Source organism: Arvicanthis niloticus, chromosome 17, assembly GCF_011762505.2.
Source record: "Arvicanthis niloticus isolate mArvNil1 chromosome 17, mArvNil1.pat.X, whole genome shotgun sequence".
NCBI classification, from domain to species: domain Eukaryota; kingdom Metazoa; phylum Chordata; class Mammalia; order Rodentia; family Muridae; genus Arvicanthis; species Arvicanthis niloticus.
In genome coordinates this window covers 27,962,456-27,990,243 of record NC_047674.1, presented here as the reverse complement: position 1 = coordinate 27,990,243, position 27,788 = coordinate 27,962,456, and the positions used below count along the sequence as shown (strand labels likewise).

General features: G+C 43.3%; 1 protein-coding gene across 29 annotated transcripts in view; it reads left to right on the top strand.

Moving 5' to 3' along the window:
- The window catches only part of Map4k4 (mitogen-activated protein kinase kinase kinase kinase 4), a 127,081-nt gene that overhangs the window by 57,459 nt on the left and 41,834 nt on the right, over window positions 1–27,788 (top strand). For all 29 annotated transcript variants that reach the window (XM_076915007.1, XM_034521121.2, XM_076914988.1 and 26 more), the window contains exons 3-8: window positions 5,529–5,585; window positions 17,569–17,694; window positions 19,969–20,079; window positions 23,499–23,589; window positions 25,870–26,000; window positions 26,619–26,673. In XM_076915007.1, the coding sequence (XP_076771122.1) occupies window positions 5,529–5,585; window positions 17,569–17,694; window positions 19,969–20,079; window positions 23,499–23,589; window positions 25,870–26,000; window positions 26,619–26,673 (571 nt within the window). The remainder of the gene's footprint in view (window positions 1–5,528; window positions 5,586–17,568; window positions 17,695–19,968; window positions 20,080–23,498; window positions 23,590–25,869; window positions 26,001–26,618; window positions 26,674–27,788) is intronic.

The window sequence follows — 27,788 nt, the reverse complement described above, 5'->3', positions numbered from 1 at the left end:
TTATAGTAAGAAGTAGGAGCTATGGATGAGCTCTGCACAGTGGGAGCCTGATGCTCTGAGCCACATGTGGGAGGTCAGAGTGAGCCCATGACTTCTGCTCCCCTGCAGGCAGATATTTGGAACACCCAGCTGTTGTCTCAGTGCCCTGAGCTGGTCACAAGCTTCTTTGGCTTTGATGGTTCAGGGAGTGCTGTCTGGCTGTCTGGCTGCTGTGTCCACTTTCTGTCCTGCTAATTTTTTTTTTAAGAGACATTTCCTGGAAAAGTATACTCATAGTGAAGATTGTGGTTTTGAGGTTCATAGTAGAACCAGTTAAACTGGTCTCTGCCTTTGGGATGGATGAATGGTGGCCATCAAGACTGCCTAGTGCTGAACTCATGCTGTTTCCCACAGGGCGGCGGAGACTCTGTGTGTGCTTTGGAAATTGAACTCAGAGCAAGGAGGGCCTTGAAAGTTTGAAGCTGACCTCAGTGGTCTAGAAAGATGCCTAAAATGCCATCATGACGTGTTTGTCTAGATGGCGTGTCTCCTTGGCTTTCCTTCCTCATATGAACTGTATGTAAGGGAGAGGTGAATATGGGTTTGGTCTTCTCAGTATGTTTTTTGTTTTTAAACATTAAAAATGTTTTTGAGATTATATTAAAATTCAGTATTTCTCCCTGTTCTTTCTTCCTTCCAAACCCTCCTGTATACCCCTCCCTTCTAAGTTCACAGCCTGTTTTCATTGTTGTTACATCCCTATATGTATGTGTATAGACATACATATTTCTAAATATGCCCTGCTTAGTCTGTATAATGTTACATATGTGTACATTCTCAAGACTGGTAGTGAATAGCCAGCTGGTGTGCTCTTCCCCGGAGAACGCTCAGCATTCTTCAGAAGAGGTGATCCTGAAACCCGAGGGTGCACGAGAAGCCAGCAGACACTGGTTTAGAAGTTGTGGGTCTCATCTTGCTTTCTGCAGTCCTCATGTTGGATTGAGGGTAAATGCATGCACATTCTGTGGGAACAGGAGCAGTCTTTTTATGTTGTTATTGAGCTTGGCTTGTTGACTAGGCAAGCTTAACATCTCTACCTTAGGTAATTGGTTTTCTTTTTTAAAAAAAGTGTGTGTGTGTGTGTGTGTGTACATGTGCATGCACATTTGCATGCATACCACCTGTATGCAGGTGCCTGCAGTAGTGTTGGATACCCTGGAGTTGGAATTAAAGGTGGTTGTGAGCCACCTGTGTTAGCAAATCGAACTCAGGTTCTCTGGAAGAGCAGTATATACTGTTGACCACTGAGCTGTCTCTTTAAACCCCTTATTAAACTTTATTTAAATAAAAGTGTCTGTGGTGCATGTTCAAACTCATGTGTGAATGAGGGTGCATTTGTTTGGAGGTCAGAGGATAGATAACCTTGGGTGTTGCTGTGTCCTTGCCTTTTACCTTGAAGTACAGGATCTCTGCTGATTGCAGATAGCCAGACACAGGCTAACTGGTCTGTGAACTTCCTTGGCTTCTGTCACTGCCTTCACTTGCCATAGGAACACTAGGCGTGCAGACACGCTAATCCAGCTTTATGTGAGTACTGGGCATTCAAGCTAAGTTCTTCTTGTTTGTGATCCAAGTTGATTCATCAGCTGAACCCCACCAAACATCACTCAGATGTCTAGGAATAGGTTTCTGAAACAAAGTTTATAGTTGAATGTAAATGAGAAGCAGCCAAACCATAATGAAATCTCTTTCTGACCTCATGGGAATCTCTCTTGGTTGGGTGCAGTATATGACAACCCATTCCTGCCTGCTTGTCTGTAGAGAGGTTGCATGGTTTTGTGACAGGGCTTTTCATCCTTTGTAAACATCATGTTCTTTCTACTTGTGGCCTGTTGCCACCTGCATGGCTGTTCTGGGACTTGGAGAAGACTGTGTGCTCCAGTTCTTCGGGAATCCATGTCTTCCCCTTTGATTGTCTTCAGGTGATCACAGCTTCCTAGAAACTTCTTTCCCTTCATGGTAAAGGACAGTAGGTAGTTTCTTAATGTCATGTGATTTGAATATAAAGTACAAATACTGCTTCTCTCATAAGATACAGTGTTTCTCCACACTGTGTGTGTGTGTATGTATGTGTGTGTGTGTGTGTGTGTGTGTACAAGCAGACATTTCCAGATTACCATTTCCTTGTAGTTACCATGTTGTTAAGCATTTATGGACTAAATTTTGTAGACTTACTTGAAGCATTTTGATTTCCAATATTTATTTTTAAAAAGGCCAATGAGAACTCTTGCAGCAGACAAAAACCCATTCCAAGGTTCAGAGACTCATGGGCTTTGAGTCTGTCCTCATAGTTCTTATGTTCAGGAAGATGCTCTGTGTCCTAAGAGGCCTAGGCCAGGGATTGACAATTTGTTTGTTGTTGGTTATTGTGTATTAGAAATTGCTACCAATATGTGTAGAATAATATGCTTGAAGTTTCTATTTAATTTGGTTAGATAGGATGCGTCTGTTAAACGTGCACACTGGTAAGGAAGTCATCTCTAAGGTTTACTTTCTCTGTTTTATAAAATGAGGGCAGTGGTGCTTGTGTTATGTTCTGTGAGGAATACAGGCATTTGCCCAGGACACAGCTGTCCACCAAGTGCCCCCAGAACCAGGCCAGGCTTGTGTCTGTGCTCTGCTCCAGACAACAAGGCTGTGCAGGCCTTAAGCTCACGTTTGCGGAGCTGAGGTTACATGACCTGGCACCTTTCTGTACTGTTGGGTAGAAAACATTTATTTTTCCCAAGTTAAGCAACTGCTTACTTAGTTTCATAAAGTAAATAAAACCTTGTGTACTCTTTCATCTGTTTTGAGGTTGAATGGTGCTGAACGACACAGACTTTAAAGAAGGGTGAGAGAGAGAGAGCACACACCAAGAGCAGAAACAGGGTGAAGGTATCTCCTGCCTTCCCTGTCAGGTGTGCATAGCAGCAGGGATTTGTAAGGGCAAGTGGAGATGAGTCTAACACTTTGTGATAGAGATGGGCATGCATAAGCCTACAATTTGAGAGGCTGAGGCAGGAGGATCAGGACTTTGAGGCTAGCCTGGGTCTCATGAGGCCTTGCCTCAAAAAAACCAAAACCCATTAGCCAAAGAAACCTCTTATGGAGGATGTGGCATAAGGCAGAGTTGGGACCATCCCTGTGGGTCAGAGACACAGAAGCTCTCTAACTTCTTGGATTCCCATTACTATGACAGAGGCTGTGAGACTTTCCCTGTCAGTGGACACAGAGAACCTTCAGATGTTTTGAGGACGTCTAAGTGGTCTAGGTAAAGATTAGTCAACATGCATCCGTTAACTAGGATTTGATGCAAGAAGATGCTCCAGGAAAGTGAAACCTTTGCTGTCTCTCCTCACTGGGACCAAGACACGTCCCTTATGTCATTTACTCTACCCTTCTGTGGGCCAGGGACAGACAGGCTACCATGGTGTCCTGACTCTGCTCTAGAGTGTGATTTTCCTTGGAACAAGTGTTGTGTATTGCATATTTGCAAGGGCAAGGTGGCAGTTTTGACTTGGTTAGAAACACTGAAGGAGAGATGAAAACAGGCCATGCTCCTTAGCTTGTGTCACTGCCAAGCCTAGGGTTTTTTTTTTTTTTTTTTTTTTTTTTTTTTTTCCTTAAAAAGGAAACATTCATTTTCCTAAAATTAAAAAAAGGCAGAAATTAATCAAAAGCCATGAGGTTTCTCCACTGAGGGTAATTCTGGTTCCTGTGAGGCACACACACGGTCTGAAATGACACTGATAGAGGATGTGTTAACTGACTTAACTTATTTGGAATAAAGAAAGATGCCACAATATAAGTCTTTGCAGAGTGTTTTGACAGACTCATGGGTTTTGTAGATCTGTAATCTAAAGTTGTACTATATCAGGCATCTAAGTGTCCCTACCCAGCATAGCATGGCTGTGTTCTCAAAGAGAAGAATCAACTCCCATGCTTTTCTCCCTTCCCCATCACCTGATCATAGAAAGGCTGGAAGGCTGAAGGGCTGTGTGGGTACTATTGGACCTGTCACATGACTGAGTCAGAGGGTGCACTCACTCTGTGACTTAAATGCACTCTTTCTTCTTGGATTCTAGAAAAGCAAATTTTACTTTATGATTGAGTGGACATAGTCATGTGACTGCTGTCAGAGTCGTGTGATTGATTGGACATAGTCATGGGAGCTACTTGATGTTATTACTGGTGGAGGGTTAGACTCTCATATTCTGGGCTTAACGTTTGCTTGTGTCCCACATTGATGCATCTTGATTGCTGTACTCCATGATACCATAGAATATATATACCACAACTGTGTCCTCTGTGACATGGGGCCCAACACACAGTCTAAAGCTTGTCTCCAGTGCTATTTGCTAAGCATTCTAGTTGTTATTTAGGGTGTACTAGTAATCAGATAATGCCATTTTCAGGGACTGCTTTGTCCTTGTTGTAATTTGAGTTTCTGAGCACATTTGTGAGTAAATGGAGAGTTGTTCTTGGGTCTGATGTTATAAATTTACTCTTTCCATCATGAGACGAGAGAGGTCGCTTTTGGAAAATGTGAGGATATTCTTTCTGTTCTCCATTGTCACAGAAGGGCTGTTCTTAAAATGGAGTCCTTAAAAGTAGTTCATGTTTAAGATAGCAGGGTGGTTCCTAGTTGCTTCAGAGATTAGACAAATAACCACACCCACCCTCTGATTCTGTGTGAGAGGAGAATGATAACACAGGTTCTTTGTTTCTTTGTTTTTGTTTTACATACAGAGTGATGAATAAACTACATAGTTTAGGTCCTAGATCAAATATTATAGTTGTGATGACTTTATTATGCTTGTCCTTGATTCTTTTTATATACTTCTTCTTCTCTGGATAATAGTCTCCATACTCCCTACATTGACTGTTGGGGACATTCATTAGAATTTGTGAAATCAAGTAGTAATTATTGGGAACCAGTAAGAAAATGCAATTACCCATTTATGGCATAAAGTAAATATCTAGAGGGTTTTTGTTCATTTGGCTGGTTGGTTGGGTTTTTTTTTTGGCCACTGAAGCAAAGGTTGGTGAGCCTGACATCCAGACAAGCACATTACTTAAGTTGATTAACATCGGGGAAGATGGCTTCTTGGCTTGATTACCAGCCCCTACATAGAGGCTCAGAATCCCCTGGAACTTCAGTTCTAAGGGGATCTGATGTCCTCATCTGGCCTGAATGCATGTGTGTATGTAAACTCACATGTACACATGTATACACATAAATTTAACAAAGTCTTTTGAGAACCTTGGAGACAATGATAGGTACATGAAACCTATGAGAAAAGAATTGATATCTTATCTGAATTGATCTGTTCTCCCATCGTGTTTTTACCAGCTCTACTGTCGAGCAAGCACTTAAAAGCATGTTACCTTTTATTAGTAACAGAAGAAGAAATGGGGGGGGGGCTGCATTAGAGACTCAGCACTCCATCTGAGAAACCACTGTGAGTGTTGGTACTGACTGACCAGTCTTTATTTTCTGTCTTCAGGGTCGACATGTTAAAACGGGTCAGCTGGCTGCCATCAAGGTTATGGATGTCACCGAGGTAAGGTTGGATCATACATGTTTATGAAGACTTAAATGTTTATGTTTATTGTGACTTTAAAGTTACTCCAGCCCTGGTACTTCTACCTTCCTTGGCACATTTAGAGATAGTGATCACCCAAACAATGGCTTTCCTGTGGTGTTGGGTCTGAAGATCCAGCAGCAGGCCAGGTGACTTGGGTTGTTGCAGATGGTCCCAAGTAACTAAGAGTCTCGTTTGCTTAATGTTTTTTATTTAAACAGTCAGCCCACAACAACTCCCCTCCATCTGAGTGATGTCATCTTTGGCCACAAAATGGGCTGTAATTGAAAACATCTTCACTAATAGAAAAGAAAAAGTTGGGGGAGGGATCATGGAGGTCACATGGGCAGTGATTGAAGGGAAAGCTCCCTTGGGGTATTAGACCACATCTGTGCCATTTCTTTTATTTTTTATATTGAGAAAAGAAAACATCGAGCGAAGTTCCCAGAGGCTGGAAGACAGAAACATCTGTTAGAACGTCGAGAAGATTGTTGGCAAAATTTAGTGGCAAAATATAGTTCTTTAAATAGTCAATGGGGATTTACTGTGCAGCTTTAGATGTGAAAAGAGAACTGAGCCAAACAAAATGTGAGCCCACACGTGTGTGCGTGCACACACACACTCAGGTGTGCCTCTGTGGGTGCATCCTTAATAGGTTATGAGGAGCTAGAGTGACCTCATTTTAAGCTATTTTAATTTGTTTCATCTCCTGCACTCGCTGCCTTTTATTCAACGTTGAATCAGATTCAGCACAGAGTTTTAGAAAGAGCTAAGCAGCAGCCGTAGGAGTTTGCAGTGTCTTCACATCAGATCATCATTTCCCTAGATCTGGGTTACTGAGGAAGGTGACAGCTGTGATGAGTTCAGTGCACTATCCATCGCAGTCTGGGGAGGTTTCCTGCTGCGCTCACACAGCACAGGGCCTCTCTAGTGCTCATATCTGTGATTCAGAATTAGATAGCATTGTAGACCACAGGTGACAGCTGTTGAATCTGATAGACAACACATGAGGATGTGGCATTCTGTGGGGTGACTGCCCTCTTGTCTGTCAAAGGGGTAGCTAGAGACTTTTAAGAGGAAACGTTTGGTTGATTATCCAAAAGATTCGTGTAACAAATTATGCTATGGACAGGACAGTTCAGTGGAAAAGTAGGTGCTTTTCAGCTAAACATTTCCACTTATTTGTTTTTTTTTCAAGACAGGGTTACTCTGCATAACCCTGTGTGTACTAGATCTTACTCTGTAGACCAGGCTGGCCTCAAACTCAGAGTTTGCCTACCTCTGCCTCCTGAGTGCTGGGATTAAAGGTGTGCGACAACCCTGCCTGGCTCATCTAAACATTTTTAAAGAGCAATGAAAGCGTAATGCATTTGAACATCCTGTAATTTAAATATAGTAGGTATTTATGAAATGCTCTGAGGCTGGGCCAGGCAGTGGTACCTTTCTGAAGTCCCCATTTCTTCCTGTGTGACTTCTCTCTCTATTGGGATATGGTGTTGCCAGAGCCACATACTTATTGACTGGCCTATTGTTAGACTTGTGGGTACCACTTTAAATGTAGACTTTTTAAAAATTTTTTTTAAATGTAGTCCAGACATGGGTGTATCCTTTGCAGGAAGGAGAGGCAGGCAGATCTGTGTGAGTTTAAGGGCAGTGTATGTAGCAAACTCCAAGAAAGTAAGGGCCATATAAAGAGACCTTGTCCAAAAAAAAAAATAAATAAAAAAAATAAAATAAAAAATTAACCTTAAGCTTTGGATATTTCCGAGTCCAGACTTTGGTTTCTTTCTGGACTTAGTGCTTGCAGTCTGTGCTGTGTTTCCTGAGTAGCTGCTGTAGCCTCCTGGTATGTTACTTCACACCTCAGATGGATTTCAAGTCTGCATCCTCCTTCTCTAAGACTGAGTCTGACTATAATTGTGCACACAGTCACCAGAAAAAGAAAGGGAAGCATACAGGAGAATGTAAAGAAAAATCAAGTCCTCCCTCTTCTGACAGTAGCCCTTTGGTGTATTTCTCTTTCAGTCATGTCTCTATGAGACATACATATAAAGTACATGCACACGTGTACATGTGCTACATGCTTTTGTATTTTTAATGCTATTTTCTGTGCTGGGGATTAATGAGGCTCTCATATCCAAGCTGGATAAGTGCTGTACCACTGAGCTACAAAAGATATTTTGAAAAAGAAGGTGGCAACAGACAGGTGACTGACATGAGTATTTGTAGTGCTCCTTTAAAAATAATTAATGGGAGCTCGTGTATTCCAGTAAAGTGAAAAGTGGATGGTAAGCTTAAAGACCAACCGCCAATCAACCATCGAGTCTGTTAGCTCCTCAGTGATGGTTTTTACATGTTCTTCTCTGGGACTGACTTCTGCTGGGCTCAGAAAGGAGCCAGAGGAAGTGTTGATTGTGAATAGAAGATCTTGGACTGCTGGTGGCGTGGAAAACATGCCCTTGCCTGCCCTAGCCTCAAGGCTTCTGGGCTCACGTTGCTGGGGCCTGGGTAGCAGACAGGAGAGGTTTGCAGCTGAGCAGCAGATGTCAACTCTGGGAGGGGAGGAGTCATTGGAGAGGGTTCTTTTGAGGAGAGTGAGATTGTTTGCTTTCCATTTCATCTCAGGAACCAGAGGTGCAGGAGCTAATTCCTGGGAAAGTCACAGCTGGGCATGTGTCTTATTAGGAGGGACTGGTTGTTGGTTAGCAGGCTCAATGGGCAGGAACGGTGCTTGGTGGGAAGACCATGGCAAGGTGCTTGTCAGCAGCCTGAGTAGGGATGTGGCCCTACCTCACCAGTGAGCTTGCTTATGTGAATACCTACATGATGCTACAGGTGGGACTGGAGTCTGTGAGGGAGGCATCTTTTTATATCCGTATAGATCTTTTCCTATTTTCTGTGAACCTCAACAGAATTAAGAATTGAGTGCAGGAGGGCTCTTCTGAAGGAAACTGTCTTTTATTGGGTTGGTTTTGGGAAGGGTTTATAGAGAACATTACAGATCTTTTTTAAATGACTTGATACCAGTGCAGCAAGTGGGCAGTGTTGTGGGTATGTGTGTGCTTTGTTTATGAAAGATCAACTGTTGACTGTGCACAGGATGTAGCCTCGGTTTCTTACAAGTTTGCTTTGTCCTGTTGATAGATTCATTAGTGTAGACTTGGGTGTGAATGTTGTCATGCTGCCTGTAGCTTTGTGTGGGTTGTTTTTTCCCCTTCTCCCTTCTGATGCAGTGTGAACATGGAAATTGACAATGCTGTCAGTGGGCAGGGGAGGGAAAGTGGCATAATCTGATTATTCTTCTTAGCCTGGTTGGAGGAGGATGAGCTAGGCAGATTTCGGTGTGATAATACCTTTTCTGTTTGGGAATTTAAGAAGGTAATGATCTCTTGATTCTTCATGGGTTATTCATTACAAGTTTGTCTCTATAAACCAGAATGTACTATTGAGGGGGAAATGTCATTTGAGAGTCTGCCTGCCTGCCTGCCTGCCTGCCTGCCTGCCTGCCTGCCTGCATCTCTCCCCACCTGTGTGTGTGTGCCCAGATGCCCCAAAGGCCAGAAGAGGGTATCAGATCCCTGAGTGCATAATGGTGGCGGACTTAACTCTCCTTTATGCAGAATTTCCCTCTGCTATCCTACTACTTAGAATGTATGAGTGAGGCATGGGATAGTAGGTTGTCTCTTTCTGACAAGTGTGTTCTGTTTCTTGTCTCCCGGGAGAGTTCCACGTTTAAAACAATTGTTCTGACTTGACTAACCTCAGGAGGCTTCAGACAAACTCTTACCATGTGTTTTGCTTTATGGTCATGCAGAGTGCCAAGAGATGAGGGTGTCTGGGGAGAGATGACTGTTGTTATTCTAGTGGCATTGCTTGTCTGCTGGCAGATGAGAACAGCTGTAGTGTTCTGGGGGTCTTTCCCAGAAAGTTTCTCTGCCTCCCTGTTATCTGTCTGCAGTGCACCTATGATTCTGGAATAAAGAAAGAAGAGAGAGGGGACTTGAGAACACAGTGTCAAGTTAGTAAGCCACGGGCTAGACCGAAGTGGAATGAGCGTGTGGCAGGCTGCCCTAGAGTCTGTTGTATGAGTCAGAGTCAAGCAGGGTTTTTATTATTTAGTTTCTAATTATCTAAAGCAGAACTCTTTCTTTTACTTTAAATTATTGGTCTGCAGCTGAGTGCCGGATAGGGTCATGAGTGGCTAAAGCAGTAGGCTTAAGGTAGCAAAACTCAATTGTGAAAACCTCAGAAGTTTTATTTTGTTTGCCTTTTTGAATTGGATCATGGTAATCCTCTAAAAGTTTACTTTTTTTGTCCAGCAAAATCTCACATCTTCAACTCTCTTATATAGCTTTAAAAATCGCATTTGAAAGAACAACTCTTGATAAACTACACACAGTGCTCAGTATCACAGGGATGTGCAGTGTGTTCCGAGATACCCTGAATGCATTCAGGGCATGGCAGCAGGAGAGCCATGGCAGAGCACCTGCCTGGGTGACACTGGTGGGTAGGGCTGGCAGCATCCATGGTTATCTCTCCTTACCGGTTAGCTGTCTTGGAATCTGTGATTGTAGTCATCCTTCCTGAGTTTTGAGGGAGGAACACCTGTAGGTCTGTCATTGTATGAGTGGAAGTGAGTGCACATCTAGTTAGGACTCAGATGTTCATTCATGTTGGCAGGAGAGTTGGCCTGCTTGGCTGGTCAGAAAGCTGGTTACACTGGCATTGGCTGCCCTGGCCTGTGCTGTCCTGGCACCGCCCACTGCTGCTAGCTGGAACTCGATGCTTGGATTTGTATCTAGTTCACCAGGGTCTATTTCATGTTAAAGGCTGTGTAGGAATACTTTATAAAGCCAGGGATAATCGTCGTTCATTTCTTAGAGCCACAGCACATACTTCCTGTGTGCTTCATGCTGCAAAGATATTTTCATGCTAACCTAATTTATTATTTACCATTGTGGGTGGCCTCACCTGCTTGCAATGGATCTTCCATTTTGGATGTAAAGAAACTGAGTTTAAGGGATTGATTCATGTTAATTTTAAAGCAAAAGTATCATCATTGTTGCATGCAGTGGTAATGTTTAGCTGAGTGGGTGTCGTGAAGGATACCGAGCATGTGTTTATATGTTTTTATACCCCCTACAAACACGTGTGTGTGTATGTGTGTGTGTGTGTGTGTGTAAAACAATTAAAGAAGCCATGATTTTGAAAGGAAGCAAAGTGTGTGTGTGGGTGAGGTATGTGGGAGAGATCTTGCAAGAGACAGAAGGGGGAAATGATGTAATTATATTTTAGTTAAAAAATAAAATTTAATTAAATTGGTTGCTCACTAATACTTGTAAACTCAGAAAATACTGATTTTCTGAATTTAAAATTAGAAAAATGAATTTTGCCTTATTGGATTAACAATTATTTTATACTTTTATAATATTCTTGAATTGGGGGGGGGGGGGGCAACCAGTTAGTTGCCATAATTATTGGCAGTTGGATCACCATTTAGTTGAGGACTAATCTTAATCTATTGTGGAGACCATAGCTTTTAAAGTCCTGTGAAGTGATGGTTGCCAGTGGGGCTTACGGTGGTATGCACAGTCCTCCTTCTGTGAGTGCTCGTTTCTCTTTACAGAAGCCTTTAAAAATCTAGCTTTTCCCCTGCTCCCTGTGATTTCCTGGTGGGGAGATGGTGCTCCACAGCAGCCTAGGAAGGGTTTATGTGTGGTGTGGCTGTCTTTCCATGTGGTTCTTTAGGTCGCTCTTCCAGAACTCATGGCTCCTCCTGCTATCTTCCAGTCTCCTGTTCTTGGTTACAGTTCAGACCCTCTCCAAAGGCAGGAATCTTTGCCTGTCATTGCCTGATGTCTTAACCTCTTCAGCGTTTGTCTACTTTTAGTTGTTTAGCTTGGAGCAGAAGTCCCTTTATTCTTTTTGATTGAAGATACTCTCAGAGTGTAGCCTGTGTCTGAGCGTGCTGAGTGAGCACACTGAGTTCCTGTGCACCTGAGGCCGTGGGCTGGCAGTTGAGAGACACAGATGGGTGCTGTGTGTCATGCCCTTGGAGCTGCCTGTGGCCAGTCCTCACATTGAGTAACACAGTTCAGTGTTCAGTGTACTTCTCTTTCTTGTAATGTGTGGTGTGGGGAGCTCATGGAATTTGCCACAGGCACGGTCCTGCAAGAAGCCTCAGGCATCAAGTAAAGTGAAGTGAAGGCAGTTGCCTAGCCTCTCTCTTCCTTCCATCCTCTCGGGAAGGAGATGACTTACATGTGGAAATTGCTGATCTTAGCTCATGGTCCTGCATTGGTACTCACTGCAGACAAGAATGAACAAGTCTGAGGCCTGTAGTGCTTCTGGCCTAGCCTAGCAAGGCTGTGTGGTTCTTCAGGTTTGACAGTGACCCTGCAGCATCAGGGATGGGAGACAGGATATCCACACACAGGGAGGCAGACTATAAGAGCTGAGAGAAGTCTATGTTTAATTCTTATGCATGACCATGTGGAAAATTAGAAGATTAAAGGAGAAATTAACCTAGAGGTAGTCTCTGCCAGAATTCCTTCCTCTTTTTTGTTTCCTGTCTTCTTATTTACCCTGTCGATAGATACCTAACATGTGTACACATGTATGGTCATATTCTGACAGATACCTAACACGTGCACACTCACACATAGGACCACATTTTGATAGGTACCTAACACACGCACATTTAAACATGTGTGATCGACATTCTGTTGCCACGTTTATACTTCTTTGTTAACTTCTGGGTTTTAGATTTTAGATTCTTGGGCTTTAGAAAACGTTAAAGTGCAATCACTTTTTATAGAGATCTTGGTTTTGGAAATAAATATGTATTTAAGGGTATATATCATTGAAAACACACCTATAGCATTTTGCCTTAAAAATTAGAACCTACCAGGATTTTTGGGTATTGACATGAAACTTTGGAACAACCTAGTAATTTGAGGATCTAGAAAAAAGTGTCTCACTGGGCTTCAAGAAGATCAGCATTTGCTGTTTGTTGTGCTGTGCTTCTTGGCGGGCTTTATCACAGAGTTGTGCTTTGGCTTCTCTGACATCATGGTCTTCTTCATGGGAGCATAATCCTCAGAAGTCATTTATGAGTGAGTGGTGTGTCTGTAGATGCTGGCTCAAGTCTGCCCTATGCTTCCAGGCGAGCACTATGGTCTGACTGAATGACTCAGCAAGGAACAAACTTGGTTAGAGAAGGAGGAAGACGGCTTTCTGAGGGCTGCTCTGACTAGATCTGCCATTAGGTAGAGAAGAGGTTTGAGGCCGTGGCCATTCTTAGAAGAAAGGCATTGATTCAGTTACATACAAAAGCACATGAATTTAACATCAGTGTGCTGGAGGGGGCACTTTTCTTTTCCATCACTTGGAGAAGTCAGTTTTGAGCAGTTTTTCCTGTAGCACTGAGTGATTTAGGTAAGGATGTTACTTTGAAGGCTGCCATTCTTGTGGCTCAATCCCATAATAAATCCCATTTATTCTAAAATGTATCCTCTTTTAGAATCTGTAAAATTATCTTCATTTACATTTTGTTGAATGATGAATTGAAGTTGTGTAACTTTTTATGTTTGAATCAAAACTAGGTTAAGCATAATTGATTCTGTACTACTTTTACTGTGGATTGTGATGAATGAGTAAGACACTCTTGGATCTGCCTGACTCGGCGAGATGAAATATTTTGTTTTCTTTCAGTTTGTAGCCATAAGGAAGAGCTCAGTAGCAGCTGACTTAAACTGTTCTGAAGAAGCAGGTATTCTCTTTCAGGAGCATGCTCAGTTGTAGATCTCAGGGCAGAAATCTGCCAGACATTGGCTCACATCATCAGCTCCTTTCCCCAGCTTCACAAAGACCATCAGTTGTGCCCCCTTCCCCATTTGTTCAGCTGTCATTGATTGAGAATTAATTTTGTAAAGACACCAGGTGGAAAGATGATAGACCCAGAACATTTCTGTCTTCTTGGGTCCCAGTTATTGTTTCTGAGGTCTGTCTGTCCCTTAGACAGTACTTTATCAGTGGAATAAGACAATAACGGATTGAAGCCATGTTTCAGGGAACCCAGAAAGGCTGGAGATGTTAGCTCAGTGGTATAGTAATTTGCCTAGCATACTCAAGGCGGTGCAAAACAAACATGCTTACTTCAGAACACCAAAGGGGGCATTAAAAACCAAACAGACAAACTAATGATGTACACCCTTGTGTGGTGTTCTCAGACCTTGCACTGGGTAGTGTGTTTCATTTGATTCATTTACAACCTATAGCTGCTTATGCAAATTAATGCTATGCAGATGTTGGCTTATCGAAGCCCCCAATCTTCTGATAGCCAGGGAGCCAACTGAAGGCTTGTCCACTGCCAGAACCCAGCTCCAGACAAAGAACTCGCCTGTGAGAGTTGCTCCTGTTGATCAGAGGCCAAAATGCTAATTGGCACCAGCTGCATTAACTCACAGAGCTGGGGTCAGCAGCTGCCTCACCACTGGAGGAAACCAGAGGACAGCCTTGCTCCTTCAGAGCCCCTTATCTGTGACCACCCTGGCTCTCCTAAAGTGAAGTGTGAAGGTTACAGCAGTCTGAACTTGCAAGTAGACACATGGGATGGTATATAAGCTTCCTCTATGTTACTTTGTCAGTTCAACTGTTGGTTTAAATTTCAGTTCTAAGTCTGCTCACTGCTGTATCTTCTAATGAAATGAGGTGTTTACTTTGGTGGTGGTATGTGTGTATCTACTAAATGTTGAAATGAGCCTCCCAAGCTTTTTTTTTTTAAAAAAAAGATTTATGTATTTATTTTTATGTATCTGGACGGATGTTTTGCCTACATGGTGTGTGTACTGCATGCATACTTGGTCCCCAGAAGCCAGAAGAGAGCATCGGATCCCCTGGAACTAGAGTTCCAGATGTTTGTGATCTTCCTTGCAGGCGCTGGGTATAGAACTAGGGTTTTTGTCCATTTCTTTTAACTGTGGAGCCATTTTTCCAACCCCTAAACTTTAAACTAATCATCAAAGGGAATTTGGAAATCATTATAACTATATTCTAAAGACAATGTAAAATGCTGTATACTAAGCCTTAGTCATAAGATTCTAGTTGTAATTGACTCAAAGGTCCTGGACAAATTCTGTATTTCTGATGCTTTTTCTCCAAGGCTAGGCTTTCATAATTAGACAGTAAATGACAGTAAATGGTGCTCAGTGTCTCTTTATTTTATTATATGTGTAGTGGCCCTTTATTTTAGAATCATAAAAACAGCAGAAGTAATGTTCAGAGTATCTATTACATTACAACACCCATATAACAGTACTTTGGAATGGAGACCATGATTTCCTCTCAAGACTTTTTGCAGTTGAGTTTCTCATGTCTTAGGACTTGACTGCTGAAGACCTCTAGGGCATATTTTGGCAAGTAAGTAAGTACGATCACTGTATTTCGAAGATGTTTCAGTCATGTGGAAAGGCTACTGTTGAATTCGATTGTACTTAAGGTCTTGTATTTCACGGTCTCTAAGATGTAACCCAGATGAGCCCCGTTTTATATAGTGTACAAGCTTGCATAGGCTTCCTGCCTCAGCTGCCGGATCCTGGCATTACAGGCCTCCTCCACATCTCCTTTGTAGCCCAGTTTCAAGTTATGATGCGTGTCTTGTGATGGTGCAGCGTGGTGACAGAACACAAATAGAGGTGTGTAGAATCATCAGAAACAGTGCCATGGAAATCTGCGGATCGTAATTCTCAGCAATGTTTTCAGACCAGCAGACAGCACTGATCATAAGCGTTTAACAGTTTGAGAATACACACTTGGTTTTCAGTCAGTGGGTTATGGAACCTTTGGAAGTACCTCTGGAAGCTTTGACTTCTTAAAGTGATAAACAGCTGGATCTTAGAAGAAAGTCTTTGTTCCTAGAGGAAGAGAACACTGCAGCCTGCCAACAGTGGGTCTTAACTGCTGCCCAGGGAGCTGCTCATGGAGGCTCTCACAGCCTTTACTCTCTGCTAAGAAATAGACTCCTTCCTTCATCTGTGGATGGAACAGTGGTCCTGGGTTAATGGAATGAGATGGAGAGTGGGAGGAAGTGGGGAGTGAGGGACACAGGGGTAAAATGTCTCCAGGTCTGGGCCGCTCATACGGCACCGAACTCGGGGATTTGGCTGACTGAACTTTAAGACAGTTAATATTTGATCGTTTTCCTACCTTGTTAAAATTATTCTTTTTGGTTTGTTTATGTATTCTTTTTTTTTCAAGACTTATTGTTATTTTACATGTGTGAGTACACTGTCGCTCTCTTCAGACACACCAGAAGAGGGCATCAGACCCTATTACAGATGGTTGTGAACTACCATATGGTTGCTGGGAATTGAACTCAGGACTTCAAGAACAGCAGCAGTGCTCTCAACCTCTGAACTATCTCCCCAGCCCTGTGTATTCTTTTTAAAGATGATCTTACTTCGTATCCCTGACTGGAACTCTGTGTGTAGACCAAGCTGGCCTCAGACTCAGAGACTCCTTTGTCTCTGCTTCCTTAGTGCTTGGGTTAAAGACAGGCATGGCCACACCTGGCTGTGTACTCTTTTTCTAGCACTCCAATATCTGCGTGTCTGGCTACGGTGAGTGGGAGGCAGGGGACATCTGGCTCTTTGGGGCATGTGTTCCAGGAGCAGCTTTAGATGGCTTTGTAAGCAGGTCCCTTTGGTCTTTGCCAATAGATTCACCACCTTCTCTTGTCTTACCTGTATTAATCCACACTAACCTGTTCAGATGGAAGACACAATTAAAGCCTTTCTATAAGTTCAGTATTCTTAGTTTTGTTAGGAATGTGCTCTTTCTGTTTCTTCTAATCACCACTCCTTTCTGTTTAGTATAAAGTTCCTGTGGAGGAAAGATTCAAATCAAGGCAGTTTTTTTATATTGGCCAAGTTAAATGCTGTTTTGTACAAGCATGTGCACACATCTGTGTATTACTCAGAAATCCCAAATCTCCCAGGAGAGGGAGAAATGTCAATATGGACTGAGTGTGTTCACACAGAAGTCCAAGGGGCTTGCAGCAGTGAAGTGAGTGTATGAGGAATTCTAGAGATATGCTCAGGAGTTTTTGCTGACAACGTACACTGTGCTTTCCTACTTCAAGGCTGATTGTGTCGTGTGTGTGTGTGTGTGTGTGTGTGTGTGTGTGTGTGTGTATGTGTGTGTGTGTTTGTGTGTGTGTACATGCCCATGCACATACACACTTTTTTTTCTCACTTTAATTCTGATTTTTCTTTATTCAGATGGTACTTGGAGATCTTTCTGACCTGCCCTCTCACAGGAAGTTTGTCAGTGTCTGCAGTAGGCAGCAGAGTAAAGTGCCCACGCTAGTGGGTGTGGTTTTTTCCCCTCATGTATAGCAGAGACAGAGGCTGCAGCTTCTCAGCCCTTGTCATTCACAGGATGAAGTTTCGTGCCTGTGTGTCCTTCTCTTTCCTTCCTTTTCCTCTTCCCATCTTATCACATGGGCTCTCCCATCCTCCGTCCCCTTACCTGCTGGCCTCACCTGAACGGAACCTTGTACACTGTCCCTAAAGTCATGTGTTGTCATCTGTCCAACACTTTGTAAAACTTCTCTTGTTTTAAATATAGTCATAATTGTTTCCTAAAGAAGAAATGGCTTTTTAAAAAATGATTAATTGAAATAGTATCAGTCACATTATCTTTATATATGTGGTGTTGTTTGATGTAAGCCAATTGCCACTCTGAGAAGTAAGTAGACAGCCTGAGGTCACAGGTAGTGAGGAGCATCTGGGACTCTGTTGGTCAGTCCTGCTGATTATCAGACTTGTTATCTCCTTTCTCCTGTGGTCATACTCAGAAGGGCGAGCTGTGGATGAAGAGTGCTCACTCTGTCGCTTTCACTGGCGTGGATGGGAGGAACCAAGTTGGTCAAGACTCACATGTTTTGTTATTTTTTCCTAAGGATGAAGAGGAAGAAATCAAACTGGAGATAAATATGCTGAAAAAGTATTCTCATCATAGAAATATTGCCACATACTATGGTGCTTTCATTAAGAAGAGCCCTCCAGGACATGATGACCAACTCTGGGTAGGTAGATATTTGCCAGCCTTTGGTGTGTGTCCTGTCTGTTGTCACGATAAGGGAATTGAGCTTCACAGGGAGCTCACAGAGGAGGGAAGAAACAAAGACAGACGGCAGCAGCTTTCTTACCCTGTGTCTGTACTGTAGCAAAGAGATCAGGAATGGGCTGCCATCTGACAGGAAGCTCTTCATAGAAAGATGAATCAATCAATTTCTCTCTCTGTTTCACACTAAAGTGTTGACAGTCATTCATTAGGAACATTAATGATAGTTTATTATGAATAGTAAATGCTATGGGAATTTCTTGAACTGACATTCAACCTTTAGGTTAATGTAGGAAGTGTTAGCAGCTTGGTGCTGACATGAAAGAGGTTCATAAAGGCCAGCAATAGGTAGACCCAGAAGCAAACCTGCTACACAGTCATAGCTACTGAGTAGTGACAAAGATGTCTGCCAGAAGCTTACAGTGGAGAACAGCGTCTATGCAGATGGATGGCTCGGGGATGGAGCTAGACTGCTGTCTCTCATAATGTACAGAGGTAGTTTATAATAGATCAGAGGTCTTAATGTAGGATCTGAATCTGTTAGAGGACAACGTAGGGCAAACGCTGCGGTACAGTTATAGGTTTTCTTGAAAGGACTCCATGAGTTCAGGCAGTAATATCAGCAGTTGGCAGATGGGATCGGATAAGGTTAAAAGGTTCTGCATAACAGAGGAAACAAGAAGAAGCTAGTCTATAGTATGGGGAGGGAGGTGTGGGGGGGGGAGGAGAAGCAGTTGCAAATGCCGGTGAGGATGTGAGGACAGCTCACACCCCCTGCTTGTGAAATGTAAATTGTTTAGCCATGTGGAGGTTCCTTTAAAAAAACCCTAAAAGTAGAGATACCGTATGATCTAGCTATACCATGTTAGGTACCTGAGTGATACATCAGATCAGAGTGATACATCAGATACCTGCACACATGTGGCCACATTATGTAGCCAGACTGCTGGCATACCTGTGGGCAGAGAAATAGACAATGCAGTATGTATATACACACTGGAATTCTGTTTGTTTGTTTTATATTTTGGGGTTCTAGAACTCCTTAACGATACATAAAATTGCACACAGAGATTGTCCAAAAAACCCAACCAAACCAAAAAAACCAACCAACCAACCAACCAAACAAACAAACAAAAAAACAAAAAAACAAAAAAAAAACAGAAAGTGGAAAGTACCTGAGGAATGAGACTTGAGTTGGTCCTGTCTCCTTCACACACATGTGTGTATACATGTACACTGTAAAATAAATAAAAACACAGATGAGAATGTGCTTGAGTTCAGGCTTAGCACACACAGACTGAGTTAGCTTAGTTCCTGTTACTGTGTTAAAACACTGACAGAAGCAAATGAGAGGAGAAGGGCTTTATTCTGGCTTACATGGCAGAGCCCCTCAGAGAGGAGTCATGGCCACCAGGAGTGTGAGGCTGCTCCTCACACAGCATAAGCAGTCCTGAAGCACAGCAGACAGGAAGTGGGGCCTGCCAGTGCCAGCCAGCACCTGCCAGCAGTGACACATTTCCTCCACCGAGACTCCACTTCCTAAACATTACATGACCTTGTTAGACAGCACCAGCAGCAGAGGACAATCACAGGAGCCTGTGGGACTTGATCACATTCCAGCAAACGCACAGACACACAAGCTAGAGAGAGGGAAAGAGAAAGAGGATGGAGGTGGGTAACACAGGGACTGCAGAGATAGAGACGAGACAGTTATTCCTATTTTTATTCCTTAACTCTGGTCATAATTGAAGTTTTGGAACAGTTCATTTTCTAGGAAGTCTTCAACTGTAGTTATCATATTTAGATAGTTCAGGTACGTATCGGCAAAACTGTGTAGTGGTTTAAAAGTATCATTTCCCCTTTGACTTAGACTCAGTTAATGGGAAATATTATGAAATGACTTCAAGACCATAGTGTATGAAAAGAGCACATGGTCAGGAAGAATTTCTAGAATACGGATTTCTAATAATTTGGTAGCGATGACCACCAAAGTGATTGCCTTGAGAGGGAGGGAAGAAACACGTCAGAATTGCCACCCAGGCAAGTGCCACAGAACGGGATGACACGGCCTCAGGGAATACACTTTTATAAAGCAAACTGTTGTTACTTGGATGCTTCCAACATGATCTTGCATATGCCCGGGTGGCTTGTAAGGTACCAGGGTTGTGTGACCTAGTTTGGATACGTGCTCAGTCCTGGGATGTGGTTGTTATAACCTGTCTTGTCTGCCTTGTAGCTTGTTATGGAGTTTTGTGGGGCTGGGTCCATCACAGACCTTGTGAAGAACACCAAAGGGAACACACTCAAAGAAGACTGGATTGCTTACATCTCCAGGGAAATCCTCAGGGTAAGAAAAGCAGGCACGACCTGTGCTGTGCTCCGATCTTATGCTCCCATTTGGAATCCTCAGCTTGTCTTGTGTTTTCTCTCTATATACAGATAATCATCTCTTTTGATAGCCATGTATTTTCTATACATTGTTAGTAGTTTATTCTACATCATAGTTTGATACTTTCAACTCTGAAGACCCAAGATGTTGGCCTGTGTGGTTTGGAGACCGTGTATAGAATGTACAGCCTCCCCTTGCTGTTACTTCATAAGGCATGTGTTACAGCAGCCAAACTGTCCTAGATCTGTGAATGTGACCTCACGAGGGAGGACCTGTGTGGCTCATGTGCAGATGTCATGCTTCGTGTGGAAGAGGTTGGGATGCTCCTGTACCCAGTCTCCAGTCCCTCAGGGCAGCTGAGGCTCTCTGAATCAATCTGTGGCTGTTATGGTGCCCAGCAGCATCTCCTATGAGGAATAATGAGCTTGCACTGCTGTGTCTGGGGTAGCTCTGCAGAGGCGGCAGAGCAGTGCTCACAGTACTGAGTGCTGGTTTCCAGACCTTTGGTGGCTTTGGCTGAAGCTGTTTACAGCTGATTGCAGAGCTGGCTAACAGCTCAGAGCAAGTTTCTAAGCTGCCGAGTTTTAGCCACTAAGTACATTCTTTCAGGTGTGAGGCCATCACACCTGAAAGAATAGGAAGTCTTTTTCAGGTAGGGAGTCTGATGGTAGAAGAACCCATAATCCCTCACGCATGTCCTCACTAAGTATCAGGTGCCTACCTTTTATAGATCTTACAGAGAGTTGGATCTAAAAGGGAGAAGCTGCTGTTCTGAGGGCTCAGTGATGATAGGCAGAGTTCAGCAGGGTTCAGCAGCAAGTAAAGGCTGAATCCCAGAGCTGGCGAGGCACGGGTTCGAGGAGGCTGGCTGATGGCCGTTCTCTGTTTGAAAGTAGACAAACCTTTTTATAGGTTTTTTGTGGGCTTTTGCTTTGGCTTCTTGTGTGCTGCAATTTCAGGGTAGAGTACCACTCCAGGTAGATACAAGATATTGGTGCTTTTAGCACAGTTTTCTAGACTTAGGATGTATCTTAGCTATCAAAGATGATTGCCTGCTTCCATAAAGCTGGGGAGAACAGGTTACCTGTCAAGTGTAATGTGTTTATTTTAGCATTTTGTTAACATTGACCTCAGGAACATTGAAGAGAAGCCTAAGTTGCTTGTAGCTCTAGTCATTGTGGTGGCAAATGGCATTCTTTTGAAATGCTGCCGATTGTTTCCATCTTAGTGAGCATCTTTAATAAGAACCTTCTCCACCCATGAACTGTCTGTAGTAGAAATTCTCTGTGGCAGAGTTTTAGTTCAAAACAAAAAAACACCCAGGTTATGTGCTGGTGTTTGTCTGAGGAGTTGCTATGTGTTGGTGTTGATAGAAAGAGCAAGCGAACCCAGTGAGTCTTTCAGGTCCTCAGACATTGCTGGACGTGGCTGCTTTCTATATGGAAAAGCCTCTTCTCATCCCTCTAGGCAAGGGTCCTAAGTATACAGACCACCCCTGCCTCAGATACTCTTTTGGGCTGGTCTACTGAGTAGTGAGGGGCACAGGGCTCACTGGCAAAGCCCCTCTGTCCTTCCTGCCTATTTCCTGTGCACGTTCTGAGCCAATTTTCTCCTTGTGGTAGAAAGCACTGTTTTGTACCGAAGATGAGAGAGAAGTCAGGACTTTACATCGCCAGCATTGAAGGGCAGTTTGACAGCTTTTTTGTCACATAAGTCAAGGAAGATAAGCTGAAAAGAAAACCACTTCCAGTTGATTTAGAACAGGCTGTTTCCTGAGTTGATGTGGACTTGGCATCTATATCCAGGAGGAATAATTATGGCCTTAGTTCAGGGCTGGATCCCAAGGAACTTACTGCACATAAGGGAAATGTATTCATTTTTGCTCTTTTGTCTAGTCTAAGGTAGCTGTGTTATAATCTGTTCCCTGAGTGGAAGCAGCAATCCGTACACAGTATGGACTGAGAATTGGGCATGACTTCACACACTTCTGCTGGAAGGGTGCAGATTGCACACAAGCCAAAACTGTCTGAGAAGACAGGGCTGCTCAGTTGTCAGAAGATGACAAAGGGTAAAGAGGAAGTTCATGCAAGTTAGGAAAACAGAAGTGAACTGGAGTGGTGGACGATGAGACTCTGTAAGAACCAAGTGGCTTCCGTTTGCTCTTTCAGCGCTTGATGCTACACATGCAGTCTTCTGGTATAGTGCTGCACCCTTATGAAGTCTTCTGGTATGATGAGGAATAGATAGGTATCACATAATCTATCTTCTGTTTCACTGACAGATTAGTAAGTGAATTCAGAACCCACTGTGCTTGAAAAAGAAGTGATCTAGAGCAATTGTTGCTAATTCATATATGTTAAACTTGAGAGCATAAGCCTGTGAGCCCAGTGCTCTGGCAGCTGAGGCAGGAGGCTTTCAAGTTTACAGCCAGGGGTAACCTTGTAACCTCTGGGCTACAAGGCTCCACCAGCCTCCAGCACCACAGTCCCCGCCCCTTATTCATTCATTCATTCATTCATTCATTCATTTATTTATTTAGAAAAATCAAGCCCCTTACAAGTACCCTACCCTTTCAGTGTTGCGGGAGGCATTTCAGAATAAATGGGTTGCTGTGTCCTAAGATGTGTTCTGGAGTGTAGCTTCTCTGGTCAGGAGGAGAAAGGTGAATGAGTTGTGCAGCGGGCTGCATTGCTGCATTACATCACAGCTGGTGAGTTGTCCAGTGGTGCATTGCTGTGTTTACGTCACAGGTGGATGCGTTTCTCCACCATCTCTTGGAAGATGCTGCTGGCCTCATTCTAGATACAGGGCAGGGCATCAAAAGTGCATGTGCCAGGAGTGGTTGTTTGCCTAGGAAGAAAGACATTTTATTTCTACATGAGGCTGTTCTGGTGACAGAATTATTTTACACTTGGACAGAAGCAAGATATAGCAGCACTTAACACAAGCCTGCATTTGAAGAGCCAAATTTTAAGGCCCTTGCTAAATCTTTGCTGTTCCTCTGGGATGAGTCTAGCTCAAATAAGTTCACAGGGTTACCCACTGAAAGATAGACATTTGGTGTGGGAAAGGAGCCGTCCTGAACACAAATAGCACAAATTATAGCAGAAAACCCACAGATGGCAGTCTAAAGCTGTGTCATAGGCGCAGCTTAACGTGGTTACGATCATCCCAGAGGGAAAGCCCAGCTCACTGCTCTCTGTATGTGTGGCAAGGCTGACGGTGCCTTCCTGGGAATGTGCCAAGGGTAAATTTTATGTTCTAAATGTGGATTTACAAAAATTTGGCCCATGTGTGTACCTTATTATAAAAGGATGCTCCTGGCTGTCTATTTATAGGGACAGAGAACTGAGACTCAGATCTACTTTTCTTTTCAGGGATTGGCACATCTCCATATTCACCATGTAATTCACCGAGATATCAAGGGCCAGAATGTGCTGCTGACTGAGAATGCAGAGGTGAAACTCGGTACGTGGCCGGTGTGTGCATGGCCTGATGAACCGTCCTGGTACTGGTGGGCAGCTTGCCGTGCCCCTTTAACATGTAGCTAAGAGTTCATCCTGTTAACGTTTGCTTTTTCTTCTCCCCTGAATGATAAGAGGACTGGCTTATTGCTTAGCTAGCCGCAACCTCCTCTGTCCCATGCTTCTGTAGTCTATTCTGTCCAGATACAGCAGCTAAACGGAGTTTAAAAGGTTTTGTTTTAGCTTGGGGTTGGGGGACTGATGAGGCCCAAACTCAGGAATTCATGACTGAGGTATATTTTTTGCCCTACACTAACTTAAAATTCAGACTTTCTTATGTAAACACTAACCTTAGTGGTGCCTAACATAGTGTACTACTAGGACATTGGAGGCTGAAGGAAAAAAATTTTGAGTTTGAAGCCAGCCTGGGGTATGAAGTTCAGGGGGGTGGGGTAGGAGGAGGAGGAGGAGGAAGAGAAGGAAGAGGAGGAGGAGGAAGAAGAGGGGGAAGAGTAAGAGAGAGAGGGAGGAGTAGGGAGAGAGAGATAGGCACACAGGGACAGAGACAGGCATACAGAGAGACAGAGACAGAGAGACAGACACCCCCCAATGACTCTCTTCTATTTCAAGAAGATTCAGACTTCTTGCTTTGCTTTATAAGAAGTGTGGGATCTGATGGCTGCAACTCTCCTGCTCCATCATCTGAACTCTTCACTTCTAGCCTATGTTACAATATGGGAATTATATGAAGTTATTTTTTAGTAATAGAATAAAGAATAAAGTCATAAAAAGTAAGCCGGGCGTTTTCAGGTACTTGCTGACATAATGTTGTTTTCTGTTACTTCTTTGCATATCCTGTTCTCCATTGGGAGTTCATGTCCTCATTTTCCTTTGGCCCTCTGATCTGCCTTGGACCCCTGCCTTCCCTCCTATAGTGCTCTCGATAATTTATAAAATTTATAATTGATATTATATGGCATTTCTCAAATAGAAGAGAATAGTCCCTTTTACCAGAATATTCTGGGAGCACAGCGGCCAGGATTGCTTTAGTCCCTGGTGTATTTTCATATGGTGCTTGGACATTCTTCAGTGAATGCCGTCATGGGTGGCATTTCCTGCAGATGGCTTTCTAATGACTCCGACACATTCCCTGTCTCCCCAAGCTACACCTGAACTTGTCCCCATTTTACTTTTATGCTCTTACATTTTAAGCACAATCAGCACTAACTTTTATTAAAGATCACTGCTCTCTTCTGCAGTGCCTCTGCTACCTGGTTATCTGTAGATGCTCTGCCCACAAGGAAGTCTCCTCAGGGTAACCTGGGACACTCACGCTGTCCTGGCTCTGGCATTTCCATGCCTTGACCTTGTGCCATGAGACTGATACCCCCAGTCTTTTCTGGCCATGGTACTGGAAAGCTTAGTTAGGTTTTTTGTCCTGACTTGGTTGTCTGTGTGCTGAGGAACAATCAACAAGTAAGCCAACTGTTTCCTGAGCTTGTTCTGGACGTAGGTGGAAAGCGTGAACCCTGCCAACTGTCTAGCAGTTTGTAGACCCATATGTGTGAGCTGTGTACCCTCCTGATGGGCTCATGGCAGCCTGTGGGCTGTGATGATAGTGGCATGTGCTGATGGGCAAAGATCCAGGTGTGCTTTCTGCTGACCCTGCCTCCCTCCAGTCATGACTTTCTTCTAGCTAACCATCATCATTAAATTCATGGAAAGTGGAAGTTGTTCTGAAAGGGCAATCACATCCCAGCTGTTCTGGAGAATGTTTATTGTGGGTGTATTTGTTTTGGGGTGTGTGTGCGCGAGCATGCATGTGTCCAGAACACATAATGGAAGTCAGAGAACATCTGTGAAGTCTGATCTTTGCACCCGCCTTCATGTACGCTCCAGGGACTGACCTCAAGCCCTCATGCCGTACAGTGGGTTCCTCTTAAGTTCCTCATCTACTGAGCCATCTCACTGCCCAATCTGCATTTGTGAGTCTCTTTATTTAGTACAGTGCTGTGTGTGAGCGTCTAGCCCTGCTGTAGGCCCTCTGCCTGCCCCTAGGCAGTCCAGGCTGGCCTCCTAGCACTTCTGGACTGCCCCAGGCTCTTGTGCTTCAGCTTTGAGGTTGCTGCTCTGAGGGGCAGGGCAGTCCTTCCCAGTACTGCCTCCCAGACTGGCTTGCAGCTGACAGAGCCACGCTGCTGTGTTTATGGTGGCAGCTCCTCGTAGACTTTCTTTTTCTTCTTTGTTAATTGTGCTCCACTTTTTCTTGCTCTTTGTTCTGTAGTTGATTTTGGTGTAAGCGCTCAGTTGGACAGGACGGTTGGACGGAGAAACACGTTCATAGGCACACCCTACTGGATGGCTCCGGAGGTCATCGCCTGCGACGAGAACCCAGACGCCACTTATGACTACAGAGTAAGAGGCCCCAGCCCTTATGGCCATCACTGGGCATTTTTGTGTAAAGAATTTTATGATTTCTCGTAGACAAATAAATTGAAGTGGTTATACAGTGACCTCTAGGGACTTGAAACCATAGTGCACCTTTTTATCCAGGAATAAAACCCATATTTAATTTATCTGAATCAGCTTGACTGTGCTGTTTTATTTGTCAGTAAACCCAAAACTTTTGCTTTAGTGGTTGTTGTACCTGTTAGTGGTGTTAAAATTGAGTTCATACTTTAACTGTTCCCTGTATATTTCAGTATTTGTTGGATATTTCAGTATCCAATTAATGAGGATTAATTTAAACCATTGCTACATGGGGATTTTTTTCTAATTTGAATTATTTAAATATGTATTGCAGACTCTGATTTTTCTACTCCTTAATACATACATAAAAATTGAAGAACTTTTCAACATTATCAAAATCATATCATGCTTAAGTAAATAAAAACAATCCCTAGGCCTGGAAAGGTAATAACTTCCTAGCAAGATTTGTTTTTGTTTTTTTACCTGAAGGATGCTTTTATTTCATTTGTATGACTGTGTAGAAATAAAACTAGGCATCTGGAACATTCCCTTTTGTTTTTGCAGAGTGACCTCTGGTCTTGTGGCATCACGGCCATCGAGATGGCAGAAGGGGCTCCTCGTGAGTATCGTCCTTCCTTTTGAGCTCATTTGTTCTGTATAAACTGATTACCTGTAAGAACCCAAGGACACTGGGCAGAAGCAGGCATGGTTGAGTGAGTGGATGAAAGACCCATCATCAAGGGTGGCTGCAGATGTACAGGGAACTCTTGGTGACCAGCATTCCTTTCGGAGCTCTCTAGATCTCTAGCATATTCACATGGAGCATCTGAAATTAATACGAGCTATTTTTTCTTTGCATTTAAAGAATATTGATTGAAATGGGTCCCTCATCTTTTATTTCTTATTTTGAATTTACAAATTTAGAAATTGCCTTTTATTTATGGAATTTTCTTTGAAGATTTGACTTGGATTTACTTTGGATTAATTCAGTAAGTTGATCAATCATAAAATTGATCTTTGATTAGGGTTGTGATAGAAATGTAGAAGAATAGTAAGGAAAGCAAACAGGCTCAGCATTTCTCCTGGCCTGTCCGCGAGAGCTGTGAATGAATGTGTGCTGAATGAGCGGACCGATGCCGACAGTTAAGAATCAGTTACCGTGCAGAAGTGGGTGTCCACCGAGGAGAGTACTGTGCCCATGCGTTTCCTTACATAGTATTGAGACAGTGGCATATTGCTGGGTCATTTGTATCAGTTTCCTTTCACACAGGGATACTGGTGTCTGCTAGTCTAGTCCCCATTCCCAGCTGCCTTACAAGTGTCCCCTGAGCTTGTGCCTCATCTGCTGTGACATGCCAGTGTGTATGTCTGCTGAACTCCCCTTTCTTGGAGTGAGTTATGTAAACAGACAGTAAGTGCACTGAGGTCAGCACCTCCATTTACACTCAGCTTTCCTCTTTGCTCCTGATAGGAGCTGGAGTAACAGACAGCAATGCATGGGTCCTCTGAATGTGAGCAGTGTGTTTAGGCATTGAATCTGGCTGAGGCTCTGAATGTGTGTGCTGCATTTGAGCGCTGGTTCCGTTTGAAACCATGCACTGTATTTAGGCATTGCTACCGTTCAAACACTAAAGACCTTTACAAAGCTGTTCTGATCTTTAGACCAGCCTTATAGAAACAGCAATTTTCATTATAATCGTAAAGGTGATTTAAAAACTTAATTTTTTTCTTTTA